Here is an 18,947-nt window from a genome sequence, read left to right as displayed (position 1 = left end):
AACCGCGTCTAGATTGGCATGGACACTTTTCCGCAAAAAGTGCGTCTGTGCAAAATTGTCCTTGCCAATCTAGACGCTCTTTTCCACAAGTGCTTTTAACTGAAAAACTTTTCCGTTAAAAGCATTTGCGGAAAATCATGCCAGTCTAGACGCAGCCATTGTGTGGCCTAGGCCCTAGGGCAAGTCATTATGTATAGCCTGATTTCAGAAATGCTGAGCACCCACAACTTCCTCTGAAGCAACTGGGAGCCAACTGATGCAAAGAAGCTTTGCAAATCAGGCACTGAAGTCAAAGATTTCAAGTGTTCATTAGTCTTGGTTGGTTGACTCCATTTTTGAGTGTTCAGCTGAGTCACCAAAAGTTTATGAATCCCTTGGAAAATATTGGCCTTAATCTGTCTGTGCCTGTTTTACCATCTGCAAATGGGTAAAATAATCTCTTCCAAATCTAGAGAGCCTTTATTAACAGTCACAAAGCATTTTGAGATCTCTGGATGACAGGTGCTATATTACTACAAAGTGCCCCTTACACTTAGATAAGTACAATTGAGTTTTGCTTTGTTATGGAGGAAGAACATAGCACACCCTTCCCAAAAATAAATTATTTATTCACTGAGTACAGACTGAATTTTCTAAGAATTTGTAAGCAAATCTACTAATTGGTTTATCATTTAAAACAGACCTTTTAATAAATTGACATGTTATTTTTGTTCCGAATTATCTGAATAATACAGGTCCAACAAACTTCCCATTGAAAGTGTTTTCTCCTCAGCAACTGCGGAATAATATTCTGCTATAGAGAATAGCACAAAGAACCACCATCTTTCAAAATGGCTAGCATCCCCTATTGTTCTCAATGAGAGTGAAGCTAAAGGTTAAGATTTTATTCTTTCTGAAGTGGCTGCTGTCACAAGTAAACTTCCAGGCAGACTGTGATGAAGCCGGACACAGACCCCAGACTGTTGGTGTGTTCTACAATTAGATTTTACCAATCCACAAGCATGATAATATCTTAACCTTATAATTACAGATGGCCCCCTTAGACACCCCAATCTATCTTGCCATCTAGATAAGCCTGCCTCTGTAATACATGGTCTCTTATGTCAAAAACCACAACAATATTCAGGTTATTCCCAGTTCCAAAGGACTGTTCACTTACCCAGGTCTCTCACCAAAGACAGTGCTTGTAGCCAAACCTATAATAAAACTAAATATTTATTAACTAAGAAAAGAAATGAGTTATTTACATGGTTAAAACAGGTAAAATGCCCTTACAAATGAATTATAGTTTTAGATTACAAAAGATAATAGAAATTTGTATAATAAGCAAATTCCATTTCTTCTCTAGGACTATCCCAGACAAAACAGATGCACATATTTTGTTTATGCTTAGTGATTTTTGCCCTTATAGAGTTCAAACAGCAAATAGAACCAACTTTCTCCTTGTCAGGGATTTTTAGTCCCTTTATCTCAGAGCCCAAGCTGATGAGATGAGTTCACGGGCAAGGAGTTCAAGTGACAAAAGTTTTTGTTCTTTTGATGTCTCGCAATGGCTCATTGGGTTTCAAAGGCCTACATGTTGGGCAGGACATAACTTTTTCTGGAGGAAACCAACATTCCCCTATTTGATGAGTTATATAATTATAGAGATTTACAATGCAAACATTTGCCAATGGTTTATAACCTAAGGGTACAGATAAGTTAGCCTAATACATACATCATCCTACAAACAGTTCATCATGTCTGAATATCAAACTCATCCTTACCTCCCTAATATCTGTCTTACCATACAGGGAAGGCAGACTGGTTTTCAGGCATGAATTTGTCCATGTTCAGTGAGGCCTGGTGTCTTGGCTGGTGTGAGCTGGCACCACAGCCACAACTTCATGTTGTTTTCAATAGCCATTTTATTAAGGGGAAAATTAATTCATTATTTGAGTTACATAGGGAGACAAAATTTGCAGTAGAAGTGACAGATTATAATTGTGTAAATTAAATTTATAATATATATAAGATATGCTTTACAAATCAGTGATTTAAAACTATATTGTTGTCATACTGCATTTATATAATTATGCTGGGATTGTGTTTTTTGATATTTGTAATTACAAATAGTTCATATAGCTGGATATTTGACTGCATACCTGAAAATAACTTCAGTGTAAAAGCTGTGTAGTTAATGCATGTGGATACCTCTCCCATCAAAAAGTGTATATTTAAACCCACAGGAGCAATAATATGTAATTCTGTAAGAACGAACACCTAGAAGGCATTGAAGGGAGTTAAAATGATCATGAACCCACATCACCAGGATCACCTTCATGAAAGATTAGTGTTTGATCATGTCAGAAGAATAGCTGAAGGAGCACATACATATTAGAAATGGAAAGTGAAATTGCTTTTTGTCAGTCTGTTGATGTGAATGCTCTGAGATGACTTGGCTTGTGTCAGTGAATTGCCAATAGTCAACTGAATGCAAGAGATCTGTTGCTGTCTTATTAGCATCAGAGCAGCAAAGACAGAGAAGACTGCAGTGGGAAAGAGGCCTTCTCTTTTGAGGTATGAAACCTACGGGCTTTATTGTTTGAAACATGGGGCCTGAGAGGGCAGTATTTTAAACTTTCTGTTTGATTTCCTTGTTTTTTTCTTTCATATACTCTGTTAAAAAAAAATCAAAGGGAATAAAAGGATGCAAAATCTGGAAGCACAATAGAAATGTTCAAAAGCAATAAAGCTTGAAAAGAAGAAAAAAGCAAGGAAAGACAAATGTTAGCAATAGGAGGTGGTCAGGAAAGGTGTGGGACCCTTAGGCTGTGTCCAGACTCAGGGTTTTTTTCGAAAAAAGTAGCCTTTTTTCAAAAAAACTTCACCTGCGTCTAGACTGCAGACGCGTTCTTTCGAAATTAAATCGAAAGAACGTGGCTTTTCTTTCGACGGCGGTAAACCTCATTTCATGAGGAAGAACGCCTTTTTTTCGAAAGTGCTCTTTCGAAAAAAGGTGCTCTTGAAAGCTAACAGGGCTTTTTTAGAAAGAGAGCATCCAGACTCACTTGCTGCTTTCTTTCGAAAAAGCGGCTTGCTTTTTCGAAAGTTCTGCGTGCAGTCTAGACGCTCTCTTTTGAAAGAGGCTTTTTTTTAAAGTATCTTTCGAAAAAGCCTCTTTCGAAAGAGGCTTGCAGTCTAGACATAGCCTCAGGGTGTGTCTGGACTACAGGGTTTTGTCGACAAAAGTGGACTTTTGTCGACAAAACTATACCTGCGTCTGCACTGCCGCTGAGTTCTGTTGACAAAAGCCTGTAGTCTAGACGTACCCTTACTGAATGAGGGCAGTATGATGATGTGGGAAAAGCTGAAGTACTCAATGCTTTTTTTTTTTTTGGCCTCTGTCTTCACGGACAAGGTCAACTCTCAGACTGCTGCACTTGGCAGCACAGTGTAGGAAGGAGGTGTGCAGCCGTTGGTGGAAAAAGAACAGGTTAAGAACTATTTTGAAAAGCTGGACATACACAAATCTATGGGACCAGATCTAATGCATTCAAAGGTGCTGAGAGAGTTGGCTGATGTGATTGCAGAGCCATTGACCATTATCTTTGAAAACTTGTGGCAATGGGAGAGGTCCCAGATGATTGGAAAAAGGCAAATGTAGTGCCCATCTTTTAAAAAGGGAAGAAGGACAATCCAGGGAACTACAGACTCATTGCTTCACCTCAGTCCCCAGAAAAATCATGGAGGGCATCCTCAAGGAATCCATTTTCAAGCACTTGGAAGAGAAGAAAGTGATCAGGAACAGTCAACATGGATTCACCAAGGCAAAGTCATGCCTGACCAACCTGATTCCCTTCTATGATGCGGTAATTGACTCTGTGGATATGGGGAAGTCGGTGGATATGATATACCTTGACTTTGGCAAAGCTTTTGATCCAGTCTCCCACAGTATTTCTGCTAGCAAGTTGAAGTATGGATTGGGTAAATGGACTATAAGGTGGATAGAAAGCTGGCTAGATCATTGGGTTGAATAGGTAGCATGATGTCTGGTTGGCAGTCAATATCAAGCAGAGTCCCCCAAAGATAAGTTCTGGGGCCAGTTTTGTTCAGCATTGCTCAACATCTTTATTAATGAACTGAAAGAGGAGATGGATTGCACCCTCAGCAAGTTTGCAGATGACACTAAGCTAGGGGGAGAGGTAGATACTCTGGAGGGTAGTGTAAGGTCTAGAGTGACCTAGACAAAATGGTTGATTGGGCCTAAAGAAATCTGATGAGGTTCAACAAGGAGAAATGCAGAGTCCTGCACTTGGGATGGAAGAATGCTAAGTAGTGCTACAGTCTGGAAGCCAACTGGCTAAGCAAGAGTTAGGCAGAAAATGACCTGGGAATTACAGTGGATGAGAAGCTGGATATGAGTCAACATTTGCCCTTGTAGCAAAGAAGGCTAACGGCATATTGGAGTGCATTAGGAGGAGCATGGATAGGAGATCTAGGGAAGTGATTATTCCCCTTTATTTGGCACTGGTGAGGCCACATCTGGAGTATTGTGTCCAATTCTGCCCCCCCCCCCCCCCCCCGCCGATTACAGAAAGGATGTGGATGCACTGTAGAAAGTCCAGTGGAGGGCAACAAAAATTATTAGGGGGCTGGAGCATATGACTTACAAGGAGAGGCTGAGGGATTTGGGTTTATTTAGTCTACAGAAGAGAAGAATGAGGAGGGGATTTAATAGCCTTTAACTGCCTGAAGGGGTTTTCCAAAGAGGAAGGAGAGAGGCTGTTCTTAGTAATGACAGATGACAGAACAAGGAGCAATGGTCTCAATTTGCAGTGCGGGAGATCTAGTTTGGACAGAGGAAAAACTATTTCACTAGGAGGGTGGTGAAACACTGGAATGGGTTCCCTAGGGAGGTGGTGGAATCTCCATCCCTAGAGGTTTTTAAGTCTCGGCTTGACAAAGCCCTGTCTGGGTTGATTTAGTTGGGATTGGTCCTACTTTGGGCAGAGGGCTAGACTTGACCTCCTGAGGTCTCTTCAACCCCTACGATTCTATGATTCTGTGTTTATTCCAAGTGCCTGATTCAGCCCTTGCAGAAAGAACTCCCACTGAAATCAGTGTTCGTTAATTGTATGCTGAATAGGTGTGATCAGCAGGGCTCACTATTCTGCATACACCATGTTCCCTCTACTCAGCTTTTCACTCTTAGCAAGTGCTGCAGCATGATGGGAGTCTCACTCCTCCAGCCACACTCTTTAGTGTCTGATTTCCCACCACTTCATACCTTCATAGTCATTTACAGTGTTACAGTGCTGGTGTAAAACACTACTATGATTTGATAGCAGCGTATGCTCACGCTGAGCAAGAATAACAATGAGTAAACAAGGCATAAAGCAGTGCCCAATGAGGCTGTTTGCTCTTACCCTGCTTTGGACTAAAAATACTAGACATTTCAAAGAGCTCAGAATCTCAGTTAAGAAAAGGAGCCAAAGACTGTTACTTTTTCAGGTTAAGATGATGAAACCAGTCTGCTGTGAAACTTTTCTGTTCTCCTCCTTTCACTGAGGCACTCAGCTGAGGGATGAGAGTCGGAGAAACTGAGACACTAAAAGAGACGCATAAGAGAAGAACAGAACACTTTGCTCAAAGGCTCACACAAGGGTCTAGGTATGAGCTGCTGTCTCCTCCCCCATGAGCTAGCCCCACCTTCTCTCCTGCTCCAGGCTATTTTGGGCTGGCAGCGTGAGCCGCAGCTCTGACAGATGAGGAGACTATGCCACAACACAGCACAGCAGCACTTGTTGCTCCAAAGAACTGTTATAGCAGTTGCTGTCTCTCTGCCAGTTTTGTTTTGTTATTCATGTAGAAACTTATTTTCTTCAACTGCTGGGCATTCCAGCCATAGGAGAGAGATGTTTTAAAAGCTTTGTCGGAGCTGTCCACAGGAGGAAAAGTAGGGGCTGTTAGCTGAAACCTTCTCTTGCCTCACAATAAAAGGAGGACAGCCACTGGCTTTGGGGCAAGGGTGTGTGTGAAAAATGACAGACTCTGTTCCTGCTAATGGGGAAGAGAAAGACCCTGACATTGAACTCTTCGTAAAGGTAAGTCGCAGCAGGAGCTGTACACCTGTCTTACTCTCACATTAGCTGGGCTTTTATTTAATACACCAAACTTTCTAGAGCACACAGCAGAAACAGCGGAGGTTTGACAGTCTGCTGTTTTCCTGCAGATGTTTCCAGAGGGTTGCTCTTTCCCTTTCTAATATTGGGAGCAGCGAGGTAGCATTGTGTGGCGGCAATCAGCATTCCTTTTATTTCATTGTTTGCTTTCTCCTGCGGCTGCACTTTGTTAGCCTGCTGCCTATATTATGCCCTCTCCTTTTGAGTGCCAGGTTAGCCCCTAAGAGCCATGTTTTCCTTGCCTGTTTGTGTGGTAGGTAAGGGGAGAGGAATAAAGACCTCGGGGTGGCTTGATACTGCACCACAGAAGGGTCTGACAAGTCTGGAGCCCTCGCCTCAAATGTATCTTCTAAACCAAAGGGAGTCAGTTAATCTGATACTCCCCATTTTTATCCACAACTTTGCTGTCCAGCTGCCCTTTGGTAACACAGAAGTGAAAAACAAACAGTCAAATTCTACTCTCATTTATATAGATGTAATTCCAGAATAGCCCTGTGGATTTAATCACTCTGGATTTATATCAGTGTATCTGGCCCAATGGCATGCAGGAAAATACATATACCATATAATAGGGTTTCAGAATATTTAACGTAATTGGGAAAGGTATGGTTTCTGATCCTGAGATCAATGGGAGTTTTGTCATTGATTTGAATGGACACTGGTTCAAGCCCATAGAAAATACAACTTCATTAATAGCAAACTTTATGCTAAATGTATCCCACCGCAGAACTCAGATTTGTAGACCTTTGGGGCATGCTGCAAGGCCCATCTGCTCACTGAGGGGAAATCCACCGTGCCTGCATAAAGCCCACGTATTTCAATGTGAAGATTGCTATTGATTTTAATAGGAGTTGGATCTGGTCCTGTGCGGAGCAATGGGGGAAGTGAAATCCGCCCACCAGCCTAGTGCCAAGGTGCAAAACTGCTGTGCACCCTGTGACTGCCATTCCAATCTGTAAGCTGGAATAGCAGCTGCATTCACAATGTATGAATGTGACCCCTTCCCTTGTCTGCCTTCATCCTGCCTCAAGTGTGGCCTCGCATGCAGAGCCAACACAGCGAACTTTTCCATGGCACACAGTGTACACAACTGGTCATTCATCCAGCAAAGCCCTCGATGCGGGGGTCTTGCCATGGCCCTCACTCCCTGGTATAGTTCATCCCCAGGCTTTTTCTGAGCAGGTAGCTTGGTGGAGACGGCTGCAGGTTGGGAAATGTTTTTGTTGGCCCTGTGTCATCTGCCATGTATGCGGGAATAGGTGATTTCATAGAGTGATTGTTCATGATGCCTAGAATGTTTTGCTGAGGCTGAGAGTGGGGGGTTGGATTTGCAGTGTATCTTCTGGCTGGGATGAGTGGTTGGAGTGGGGTCCATTTAGTTTAATAGATTCAAAGGATGGAATCCAGAGTCTATTGAAGTAAATGGCAAAAATCCTACAGACTTCATGGTACCTGCAGTGTCACCCATAGATTTTATTAAGTCTGGAAACAACAGTTATGGTAATTTCTGGCCCACCAATAGGGGTGGGGGGCAAAGGTAGTATTTGGACAGGGGCCCAGCGGCCTTCAGCCCCTGCCACCAGCAGTGCAGCAGGACTAAGGCAAGCTTCCTGCCTGCCCTGACTCCATGCCACTCCCGGAAGTGTCCCGCATGTGCCTGCAGCCCCGGGGGCAATGGGAGAGGGAGGGATCTTCACACGCCGCCCCTTCCCAGAGTGCTGAGTCCGCAGCTCCCATTGGTGAGGAACTGCAGCCAACAGGAGCTGTGGGCGTGGTGCTCAGTGGCGCGTGAAGATGCCTGGTCCTGCTGCCTAGAAGCTGCTGACAGAGGGGTATGCTGGTTATTTTGGGGAGCCACCCAAGGTAAGCACTGCCCTCCTCACCCCCATCTGCACCCTAATCCCCTGTCCAGAGGCTGCACTCCAACTCCCTCACAGAGCCAGACACCCTCACCCCCTCCTGCACCCAAACTCCCTCCCTCCTGCACCACAACCCCCCAGCCTGGTGAGGGTGGGGGAGAGCTAGTGATGGAGTGAGGGTGAAGGAGTAAGTGGAGGTGGAGCCTTGGAGAAGGGGCGTGGCCTCAGAAAGGAGGCAGGGGGTAGGGCACGGCGCTTTGAGTTTGTGCGAATAGACAGTTGGCAGTCCTAGTTGGTGGGCACGTGGAAACCCTGTCTGTGCTAGAAAAGCACCCAGCTGGCAGCTACCTGGGCATCAGCCAGTGCAGGTGCAGCACTGCCCAAATATCAGGCACAGTACATCTGCACAGGCATGGCTTGTTTGTGCGTGGGAGCCCACTGAATTGCTGTCAGTGGGCCTGGGTCATTTAGTCAGAGCTCCTATATAGCACAGGGCAGAGAATTTAACCCAGTGAGTCCTGCATGAAGCCCTCTACATGTGATCGAACTAGAGCAAAAGCATTAAGGCTCCGTCTACACTGCAGGCTTTTTGCGCAAGAACAGGTGTTCTTGCGCAAAAACTTGCCGGGTGTTTACAACACACGCCGGGTGTTTACAACACACTTCTTGCACAAGTAAATTTACAGTAAAGCGTCGGAAAACAGGTCTTCTTCCGGAAGAGTTATTCCTCTCCCCACAAGGAATAAGCCCCCTTGCACAAGAGCTCTTCCACAAGAAGGCAGTGTAGACAGGCAACATGATTTTCTTGCCCAAGAAACCCCTATGGCTAAAATGGCCATCAGAGCTTTCTTGCAAAAGAGAGCGTCCGCACTACCATGGACGTTCTCGTGCAAAAGCACATCTCTTGTGCAAAAGCACATGGCGGTGTGGACGTGCTCTTGTGGAAGAACTCTTGTGCAAAACAGTCCTTGTGCAAGAAGGTTGCAGTGTAGATGGAGCCTAAGTGTCTGTCTAAGATTCCGCCCATTTAATACCTTGCTATAACCCCTTTCATTTGGGTTGAAACATAGTTGGACTTTTTATTTGAATTTTTAGTGGATGTGGAGGTGCCTGTAAGCTTTTGGAAAGGTGATTTATTTTCTAAAGTCTAAATAAATGACATAAAAAGTAAAATTAATTAAGTGTGCCTAACAGCTGCCCCATTCAGAAATGAATAAGAGAGAATACCAAATTAAGGGATGTAGGTAATGAATAAAAGGGATGTTTCCAGGAGCAGTTAAAAGGGATGGAGATCTTGTGAGGTGGAAAGATATAGGAAAGGTGGTCCAGGGGCCCAAGCTGTGAAGGAGAAGGCTCTTGTACCGATCATGGGAAGGTTCTGTAAATGATGGAAAGGTGGCAGGTTCTAGAGGAGCTAAGCGGAGAGACTCTAGGTATCATGGAGCAAGCTTGCAGAGAGTTTAAAAACAATGGGTGAAATTCTGGCTGTTGAGAATTCTAGTGGAGTTTTGCCATTGCTTTCAATGGAGCCAGTGTTCCATTACAGAATTTTTGCCTGGATCCTGGAAAGAACGTGAAGTCAGAGGTGTTGTGTGAAGATGGAGAGTGATCCGGTATTTGTGAGAAACTATGTGGGGTACATTTAGAGAAAGAAAAGGCTCTTAAACAGAAATGAATTCAAGAGAGTTATATTTAATCTACCACACAATACATAATACATATAAAACTTTTGGCTAACAAGCAAGCTGCATATTGGCTGAACTTTTTTTTCTCTGTCAGTATGCGGAGCTGAAAACACCTCAACTTCATGGGCTGCCAAGGTACTGTAAGTATTAGAAAGGAAAGTAGATAGAAGTATAGATAGATGGTCTTGATGCTTTCCAGCAGCAAGCCCTATAAACTTGTCTGAAAAGGTATTAAGGAAGTCTGCCAAAGGAGAGGCTGGTTATGCAGCAGGGAGAGAGGCTGGTGCTGCTAGCTTTAAGAAAGTCAACAGCAGCAGGTAGAACTTACTTAGCCCTACATGCTGTGACTCATTTAAAGTTCTTTGTGTGGTGGAGAAACAAAGTGATTTTATACAAATGACACCCTGATGAAGAGTATATTTAGCTTTTCCTGCAAGTCTTGCCTGTTTCAATGTCAAAAGCAAACTGGTGCTACTCAAAAGTCAGTCTAAAAGGTAGATTTTTGTAAAAATCTGATTTGGACAAACCAAAGGTCAGTAGACATTTTCTACGATTCCCTTTTCATCACAGTCCTAACTGGTGTGTGTTTGGATTCAGACATTTCTCCTGTTACAGAATTGGACTAATGAATGAAAAACAGAAAAGGAAGCTGACAGGAAATAAAATGTAAACCTTCAACCCAAAGCAAAACAACATTAAAACAAAATGCAACTAAGTTGTCCAGTTACATTGTTCAAGGGGAATACAATTCAGAAAGTACCAAAGGCCCAAAATGCATTTTATTTTAAAACTTCTTCCTATTTTAATCATTTAAGATATAGCCAAGAACTAGGGATGATGGGGTATTTCTACACTACAGCACTAACTCGAACTAACTTAATTCAAATTAGTTAATTCGAACTAAGCTAATTCGAATTAGTGCATCTAGACCTAAAAACTAGTTTGAATTAGCATTTTGCTAATTCGAACTAGCATGTCCACATTGAATGGACCCTGAACCAAGGTTAAAGATGGCCAGAAGCAGTGCCGGCAGGGCATCAGATTAGGACTTAGAGCGTGGAGCTGCTGTCTCAGGCTAGCCGAGGGCTGTGCTTAAAGGGTCCCACCCCCACCCCAGACAGACAGTTCTCAGGGGTTCCCCGCCTGCAAAGCAGTCCTGGCTTGGAGTGCCCACACTCGGCACATCACAGCACTTGGCCATCAGCCCGGCTGCACTTGACGCAGACTGCCATCCGGGGGGGGGGGGGTGTCAATCGGGGGGCTGCAGGACAGCTTCCACCCTGTGGTCCTCCCCATCGGGGGCTCGTGCCCCATTCCTCCCTCACCTCCTTCCACTTACCCCTCCCTAACCCCCCTTCCTGATGTACAAAATAAAGGACACGTGTGTTCAAAAATAGAAACTCTCTTTATTGAACAAAACTCGGGGAGACTGGGAAAAGGAGGTGGGAGAGGGGAAGAGAGAGGATGGGAGAGGGGAGGGCAACTAAAATGATCGGGGGTTTGGAACAGGTCCCATATGAAGAGAGGCTAAAGAGACTAGGACTTTTCAGCTTAGAAAAGAAGAGACTGAGGGGGGATATGATAGAGGTCTATAAAAGCATGAGTGGTGTGGAGAGGGCGCATAAAGAAAAGTTCTTCATTAGTTCCCATAATAGAAGGACTAGAGGACACGAAAGGAAATGAATGGGTAGCAGGCTTCAAACTAATAACAGAAAGTTCTTCTTCACAAAGCAAACAATCAACCTGTGGAACTCCTTGCTGCAAGAGGCTGTGAAGGCTAGAACTAGAACAGAGTTTAAAGGGACGTGAGATCAAGTGATGGAGGTTGGGTCCATGGAGTGGTATTAGCCAGGGGGTAGAAATGGTGTCCCTGGCCTCTGTTTGTGGAAAGCTGGAGATGGATGGCACGAGACTAATGGCTTGGTCATTGTTTCGGTCCATCCCCTCCAGGGTCCCTAGTGTTGGCCACTGTCGGCAGACAGGCTAATGGGCTAGATGGACCTTTGGTCTGACCCAGTATGGCCATTCTAAGCTCAGGGCTCAGGGTCGGGGGTCTCACTGGACTACCCTGATTTTCATGCAAACCTGCTCCTGGGTGGCCAGGCTGGCAGCTATCCTGCCCTAGACGGCCACTTTCCTGTGCCTAGTGCGGACATTGTGGATGAGGTCCACGATCTCCACACTAGACCAGGTGGGCGCCCACCTCTTGCGGACCCGGGCAGGCTCCCGGGAGCTGCCAGACTGGTCCTGGGAAGAGGCGGAGGGCTGGGTGGCAGCGGGTGGCTGGTTCGTGCCGTGCCAGGTGCAGGGTCTGCTGGCTGGGTGCTGGCAGGCTTGCACCTGGCACAGGCACCGTAGCCAGCCCATGCCCCTTTAAGGCGTCCGGGGCCAGGAGGGGGGCAGACGAGTTTCCCTGGTGGTGCCCAGAGTGGCCACCAGGGAAAGCTGGGGAGGGCTAGCCTCCCACTAGTTCGAATTAAGTGGCCACACAGCCCTTAATTCGAACTAGCTAATTCGAACTAGGCTTAGTCCTCGTAGAATGAGGTTTACCTAGTTCGAATTAAGCGCTCCGCTAGTTCGAATTAAGTTCGAACTAGCGGTTTGTATGTGTAGCGCCTATCAAAGTTAATTCGAACTAACGTCTGTTAGTTCGAATTAACTTTGTAGTGTAGACATACCCTTAAAGACTAGTTTACTATCCGATAAGCATTTGCTTATAGGATAGTCTTTTGACTAGTTGACTAGTCAATACTCTCCCTCTCCCCCCCGCTGCCTCTATGAGATAGAGGCAGCAAAGAGGAAGGGGGAGAAGGGGTACTTCAAAGTGGCAGCGCCACACAGCTGTGAGGCATTGCCGCTTTGAAACCCCAAAGCAGCATTTCAAAGGGGCAGCAGTGGAGCCCAGGGTCAGCTAGGGAATCCCCAGCTGATCCTGGGCTCTGCATGGCATTTCCCCAGAACCCGGGGTCAGTTGTGGAGTCTCCAGCTGACCCCGGGTTCTGCTGCCGTGGGGAGCCCAAGATCACCTGTGAGTTCCCATCTGACCCCGGGCTCAACGGCAGCTCCCCCTTTAAAACACCGCTTCTGGCATTTCAAAGGGGCAGCTGCCATGGAGCCCGGGGTCAGCTGGGGACTCCCAGGTGATCTTGGGCTCCCTGCAGCGTGCAGCGTAGCATGTACCCTGAGGTCAGCATGGGACTCTGAGTTCCCCGCTGACCCCAGGCTCCATGGCTTTGAAATGCACAAGAGCCTCCACGGGGGACCTTTGTGCATTTCAAAGCAGGCACCCACATACAGCCCGGAGTCAGCGGGACTTCCCGCCGGTCCTGGGCTGTACGCGGAGTTCTGCATTCCTCCTTTGAAATGTACAAGAGCCCCAGCAGGGTCTCTTGTACATTTCAAAGGAGGAGTGTGGAAGTGCCTATTGACTAGTCGACTAGTCAGTTAACCACATTTTAACATCCTTTCCAAGAACACAGGCAGGCATTTAAGATACTGTGATGATGACCATATTCTAACCGAATGAATTCTCCAGTAAGAGCCCCACTGGCACTTTCATGAGTCAATGGGATGGAAAGGGCACAGGGATGCTTCCTTCCTCCTTGCACGCCTTGTTAAAAGCCCAAGGCTGCAGTCTCTGCACTTGGAGGAGCATGCAATTACATTCTACAGGACACTACGTTACCCAGTGGACAGAAATCAACCCAAAGGGCAGGCAGGGAGGAGTGGGGCAGTACATTCTCATTAAGTGCTAGGGGGATTACGCTTCCCTGGGTATAGCTTAGAGAAGCATGACTTCAAACTGGCCCTAAGTCAGGGCCCTAGCTAAAGGCCACAATCTAAGCCTAAGGGGAGACATGAATTAGGAGAGTTCCTTTTGATTTCAACAGTTTCTCTCTCTCATCAGCCAGCCTTCCATGTTCCTGGGGCTGGAGAGAAAGTCACTGTGGTAAGAGAAATACAGGACTATGTAGCACTTTAAAGACTAACAAGGTGGTTTATTAGATAATGAGCTTTCGTGGGCCAGACCCACTTCCTCAGATCAAATAGTGGAAGAAAATAGTCACAACCATATATAGCAAAGGATAATTATCACCTCTAATACCATTAGCTCACAGACATTTACCTTTCCCCCCGCATCCACCTTCTGTTCTGAAATGTGATTTGTCCTTTTCACATGTGTTCATTTTTTAAAATTGTATCCTTTGGTATATATGTAGGAATAAGAGATTCTCCAGAAAAGAGCTTATTTTCCGGAGGATCGCGTCCAGACTGGCGCTTTTCTCCGGCTTATCCACAAGCCGGAAAAAAGCGGCAGCCATGAAAATGCAAATTCCGCGGGGGATATTTAAATCCCCCGCGGATTTGCCTATTCCCAAGTGCTACATTTGCATCCCTATTACGGAATAGGGGCCAATGTAGACGTAGCCCAGATGAAGACTTACTTTGCAACTCACAGAAGGAAAAGAACTGAAGGAGAATAATGAGAACAAATCAATAGAGCCCTGTGCGGATACAAAATTTGTATCCGCATCTATATCCACAAAAATGAGCAGTAGATATCTGCACTGATATCCATGGATTTAGATAATTGTTGATATAAAGTGGATATCTGCGAATTTGCTGGGTTCTAGATACAAGATTTGTATCTGTATCTACATCCATATCTACAGATATGAGCCACAGATATCTATTGACATCCACGGATGCAGATCCTGTGGATTTAAAGTTGATATCGGCAAATTTGCAGGGTTCTAGATACAAAATTTGTATCCATATCCACTTCCATAGCTGCGAAAATGAGCCGTGCATACCCATGGATATAAAAAGTTGATATCTACAGATTTACAGGGCTCTACAAATCATATCAATTAGGGGGTATAGGTTGGGTCATCTTCTCCAGGGTTGTGTACTCAACTGCTAGATTCTCCATTGTGCATTTTGCACAGCCCTGATGGTTTTCAAGAGAAAGATATAAAATTTTGCAGAGTATATTCACTGCATTTTTGTACAGTGCCTAGCACAATGGTAATAGAGATGTAGCCGTGTTAGTCTGGTCTTGCTGAAACAAAAGACAGGACTATGCAGCACTTTAAAGACTAACAAAATGGTTTATTAGGTGATGAGCTTTTGTGGGCCAGACCACTCCAGTCCATAACTATTGATCCTACGTACTATAATACAAATACAGTGTATACAACTCCCCACACTTTTCAGATGATGCCACTGGAAACTGGCTTGGTTGGAGGCTACTCTTACGTGGCTAGCGCTTCTCTGGAGATGGATGGACATAATTCCCTAAATGCTCAAAGCTTGTGACTGCCATTAAAGCCAAAGGGGTTGCACTGTGCACAGTTCTTCCCTGCACTCTCCCTTAGGTTCTACACCACCTTCAATGCAAGCTGATGTCTGAATGGCCCAATGTGGTCTGTACCAGTGGTTCTCAAAGTGTGGTCTGTGGACCACTAGTTGGCCACGACCGTCGTGTAGATTGGCCACAGATTTGGGGCTCGCCCCTCCCCTTTAGTGGGACGCTTGCACTGGTGCGTCAGCCCCGCAGCCCCCCTCCCACAAGACTGAATCTCCAGTTTCCCTCTGCAAGGGGAGGGCAAGTCTCACAGGTCGGATCCAGCTGGCATCAGGAGGAAGTCGCTGCTCCCCCTCCTCCTGGCTGGGGGAATGGCAGTGCAGGAAACTGCTTACCTGAAGGTTTTCTCTGCTGCTCCCAAGGGGGAGGGGGCGTGGAGGAGTCGATGCCTGGGAACAGCAGGAGGTACAGGAGGCACAGAGCCAAGTAATCCTCAGAGAGTCCCCAAAATAAAACCTACGATACGAAAGTCCACTCTCAGCCCTGTCTCTTCTGCTACGTACAGAACTCATCCTCTGTCCAGGTGTGCACCACCCAAATCCACTAGTCCCAGCCCTTTCTAACTGCAGTCCTGACTTCCTACTATCAGCCATGCCCTACAGCTCCTTGATAGAAGTTCCCTCATTCCATTCAGGTGTGCACAGTGAAATGAGACATGCATGATGGCAATAAAAAAAGGCCTGCAAGAAAGTGAAAAGTAAGTGTTGAAAATCTAATAACATAAAATAAAAAGCCATGAGGCAACAGCAAAAGAGAACACTGTAATGATAAAAAAATCAGAGTGAATGAGTTAGAGGGAGTGTTGTGGGAGTTAAATGAAGATATCAAAACATCAGAAATATATAGTCAAATCAAAAGAATGAATGGAATTTAGAATAAGTGTAGTTACACCCCACATCTTGCTGGTACTGACAAAATAGTTTAGATGCTCTAATAATGAGGAAGCAGAAGGTTTAGTAGCAACATTCAGAGGGTTGAATGATTATGAAATCAAAGTGCAGTTTTGTGCCATATTAAAAGACAGTTCATTGAAAAGGGGCATTAACTGTTAGTTGGGGAGAACATGAAGATACAACACTGGTTTTATATGTGGGAACCTGAGAAAACTGTTGATACAAGCAAAAATACATCCCCAAGTAAAGATAATATATGCAATATGTTTAGGTATCTTCCTGAGAGCAGACTGAGGGTTCTTATTGAATAGTATGATACTATTATAGGAATACACTGATATACAGGTAGGACAGAAACATGCAATAGTAAATTAAAATAAGAAAACCAAACTGGACAAAAAAGTGTATGTCTGTAGACCAACTGCCCTTACGTATGAGCTGGCTAAAATTATGGAGACAATGATGAATGAAAAATTGGTTGCCTATTTGGAAAATAATTATGGATAAGGTACAAATTGGCTTTAGGAAAGAAAGATGCACCATATTGTTAACTTGAAAAGTGAAACACAAAAAAAGCGTGAGAAACAAAGGTTTCATAATAGCTGTCTTACTGGATGCTGAAAAATATATGATGTGCTATGGAGGGAAGGTTTATTGTACAGAGAAGGTACATAGGGATAAGGGGAAGAATGGATGGATGAATCAGAGACTGTTTTACTAAAAAGGAAATGTAGGTCAGAGTTTGAGACGATATGTGAAATATTAAAAATAGTGCACAATAGGGAAGTGATGTCAACTTTACCTTACTTAACATTATGGTAAATGCTCTTCCAGGGTAAATGTCATTCTGTTTGCAGATGATTGCACTCTGGGGGTTAGGAATAGGAACACTAAGGTGGCAGAAAAGAGAATTAACCAAATATTGAGACATTCCTTAAGCCAAAGGATTAATTTTTACAAAAAAGGAAAGTTACAAAGGAATGTAAACTGTATCTGTATGAAGAAGAAATAAGAACTATGGTTAAAAGCCTTATGGATAATGTTTGTTGTTAAACTATCTTGGAAAGATCACATAGTGATAAATACAAAGGAAGGATCTACCTGTTTAAAAGTATTTAGGAGCTAATTGCAAGGGCGTGGATAAGAAAACACTGCAGATGGCATACAGAGTCTTAAAAATTGGGGTTGTTTGGAAAAGAGAAGACCAAGAGGAGACATGATAACCATTTTCAAGTACATAAAAGGTTGTTATAAGGAGGAAGGAGAAAAATTGTTCTTCTTAATCTTTGAGGATAGGACAAGAAGCAGTGGGCTTAAAATGCAGCAAGGGATATTTAGCATTAGAAAGAATTTCCTAGCTGACAGGGTGGTTAAACACTAGAATAAATTGCCTATGTAGCTTGTGGACTCTCCATCACTGGAGATATTTAAAGAGCAGGTTAGATAAACATCTGTCAGGGATGATCTATTTAATACTTAGTCCTGCTGTGTGTGCATGGCATTGAAGTAGTTGACCTCTCGAGGTCTCTTCCTGTCTATTATTCTATGAGTGAGACAACTTTCTTTTTAGTGGAAGTGTGAGGGCCGGGTCTCAAGAGAAATCAATGGTGCAATTGTGAGGGGGGCAGCACCCCAGTTCAGGAGCATGTTACCTCTATGCTTTTAGGGTCCCTCTATTGTTTCTGCACTAGCATCAGCCTTCCAACCCTTAAAGAGTGAGCCATCCCATTTCAGTCTGTTTAGCGGCATACTCTCTTCCAGGCTTCCTTTATAGCTTGAAAACATGAAAGATGTTTTCTGTGCTACAGCAATGTACATAATCATAATGTTTACCTGGTAAGGGCCTGATCCTGCATGACTCACTAGGTGATCCTGCCCCAAACTCCTGCAGTAGGAGTTTTCCTATTGATTTCAGCAAGAGCAGAATAGGCCTGTGTGAGCTTACAGTAGTAACAAAGGACATAAATTTGAGCTAACTGGAAGCTGAAGGCACAAGGAACCTCATGGAATGTCAGCCATCTCTTCACCGGAGGAAGATTGGGTCTTGACAAAAGAGTTTGTGACTCAGGACTTTGACATTTATATCAGTAGTTGCAGGAGAAATGTAGAGCCCGCAGGCCCGTCTAAGGAGCCAGGACAAGAAGGGGTCAGAGCTGGAGGTCATTACGTTTTGGGAGATGTTGTCCCCTGTGTAGGGGATCAGAACCAGGCCTAACACTTTAAGGGTATGTCTACACTGCATCTGGGAGTGAGCCTCCCAGCTGAAGTCTTTAGATTTTGTTAGTGGGGCTCACACGTGCATGCTAATAATAGATGTGTAGACACTACAGCTGGAGTACAAACTGTCAAGCCTGGTGGTGGGGTGAGCTTGAGAGCTGACGCTCCTGCCCACACCACAACATCAGAGAAGCTATTTTTACTGCACGATCATGAGTCCTGCTAGCACAACCCTTCTGGCCTGAGCTGGGAGTTTTGCTCCCAGATGCAGTGTAGATGTAACCTTAAAGTCATGGAGTCTTAGAAATCATAGAAACGTGGGGCTGGCTGGACGAGAACATACTAGGTCATCTAGTCCAGTCCCTTGCACTGAGGCAGGACTGAATATTACCTAGACCATCCCTGACAGGTGTTTGTCTAATATGTTCTGTAAAATCTCCAATAACTTTAATTGCACAGCCTCCCCAGGCAGTCTGTTCCAGTGCTTAACTACCCTGACAGTTAGGAGGTGATTCCTAATGTCAAATAAATCACTCTTGCTGCTATTTAAGCTCATTGTTTCTTATCCTGTCCTGAGTGGATAAGAAGAACAACTTCTTTATAACTACCTTGTAGGTACTTGAAGAGTGATATCATGTCCCTGCTCGATCTTATCTTCTCCAGTCTGAACAAACCCAGTTTTCTCAATCTTTCCACATAGGCTGTGTTTTTTAGACCTGCTTAGGCCCTCTTTTCATGAGTGAATTGGACATAAGTGGGAC

At 44.6% G+C, this 18,947-nt stretch overlaps 1 protein-coding gene across 2 annotated transcripts in view; it reads left to right on the top strand.

The window, feature by feature from the left end:
* The window catches only part of CLIC5 (chloride intracellular channel 5), a 114,361-nt gene that overhangs the window by 24,861 nt on the left and 70,553 nt on the right, over positions 1-18,947 (top strand). The window contains exon 1 of one of the 2 annotated variants that reach the window (XM_006120670.4): positions 5,733-6,086. The exons of the other annotated variant lie outside the window; for it this stretch is intronic. Coding sequence (XP_006120732.1) covers positions 6,024-6,086 — 63 coding nt within the window. The 5' untranslated portion in view covers positions 5,733-6,023. Of the gene's footprint in view, positions 1-5,732; positions 6,087-18,947 lie in introns of those variants that run through there. 2 annotated transcript variants of the gene reach the window in all.

The sequence above is a fragment of the Pelodiscus sinensis genome, chromosome 3, assembly GCF_049634645.1.
Source record: "Pelodiscus sinensis isolate JC-2024 chromosome 3, ASM4963464v1, whole genome shotgun sequence".
Classification (NCBI taxonomy): Eukaryota; Metazoa; Chordata; order Testudines; family Trionychidae; genus Pelodiscus; species Pelodiscus sinensis.
This window is presented reverse-complemented; position numbering and strand designations above follow the sequence as displayed.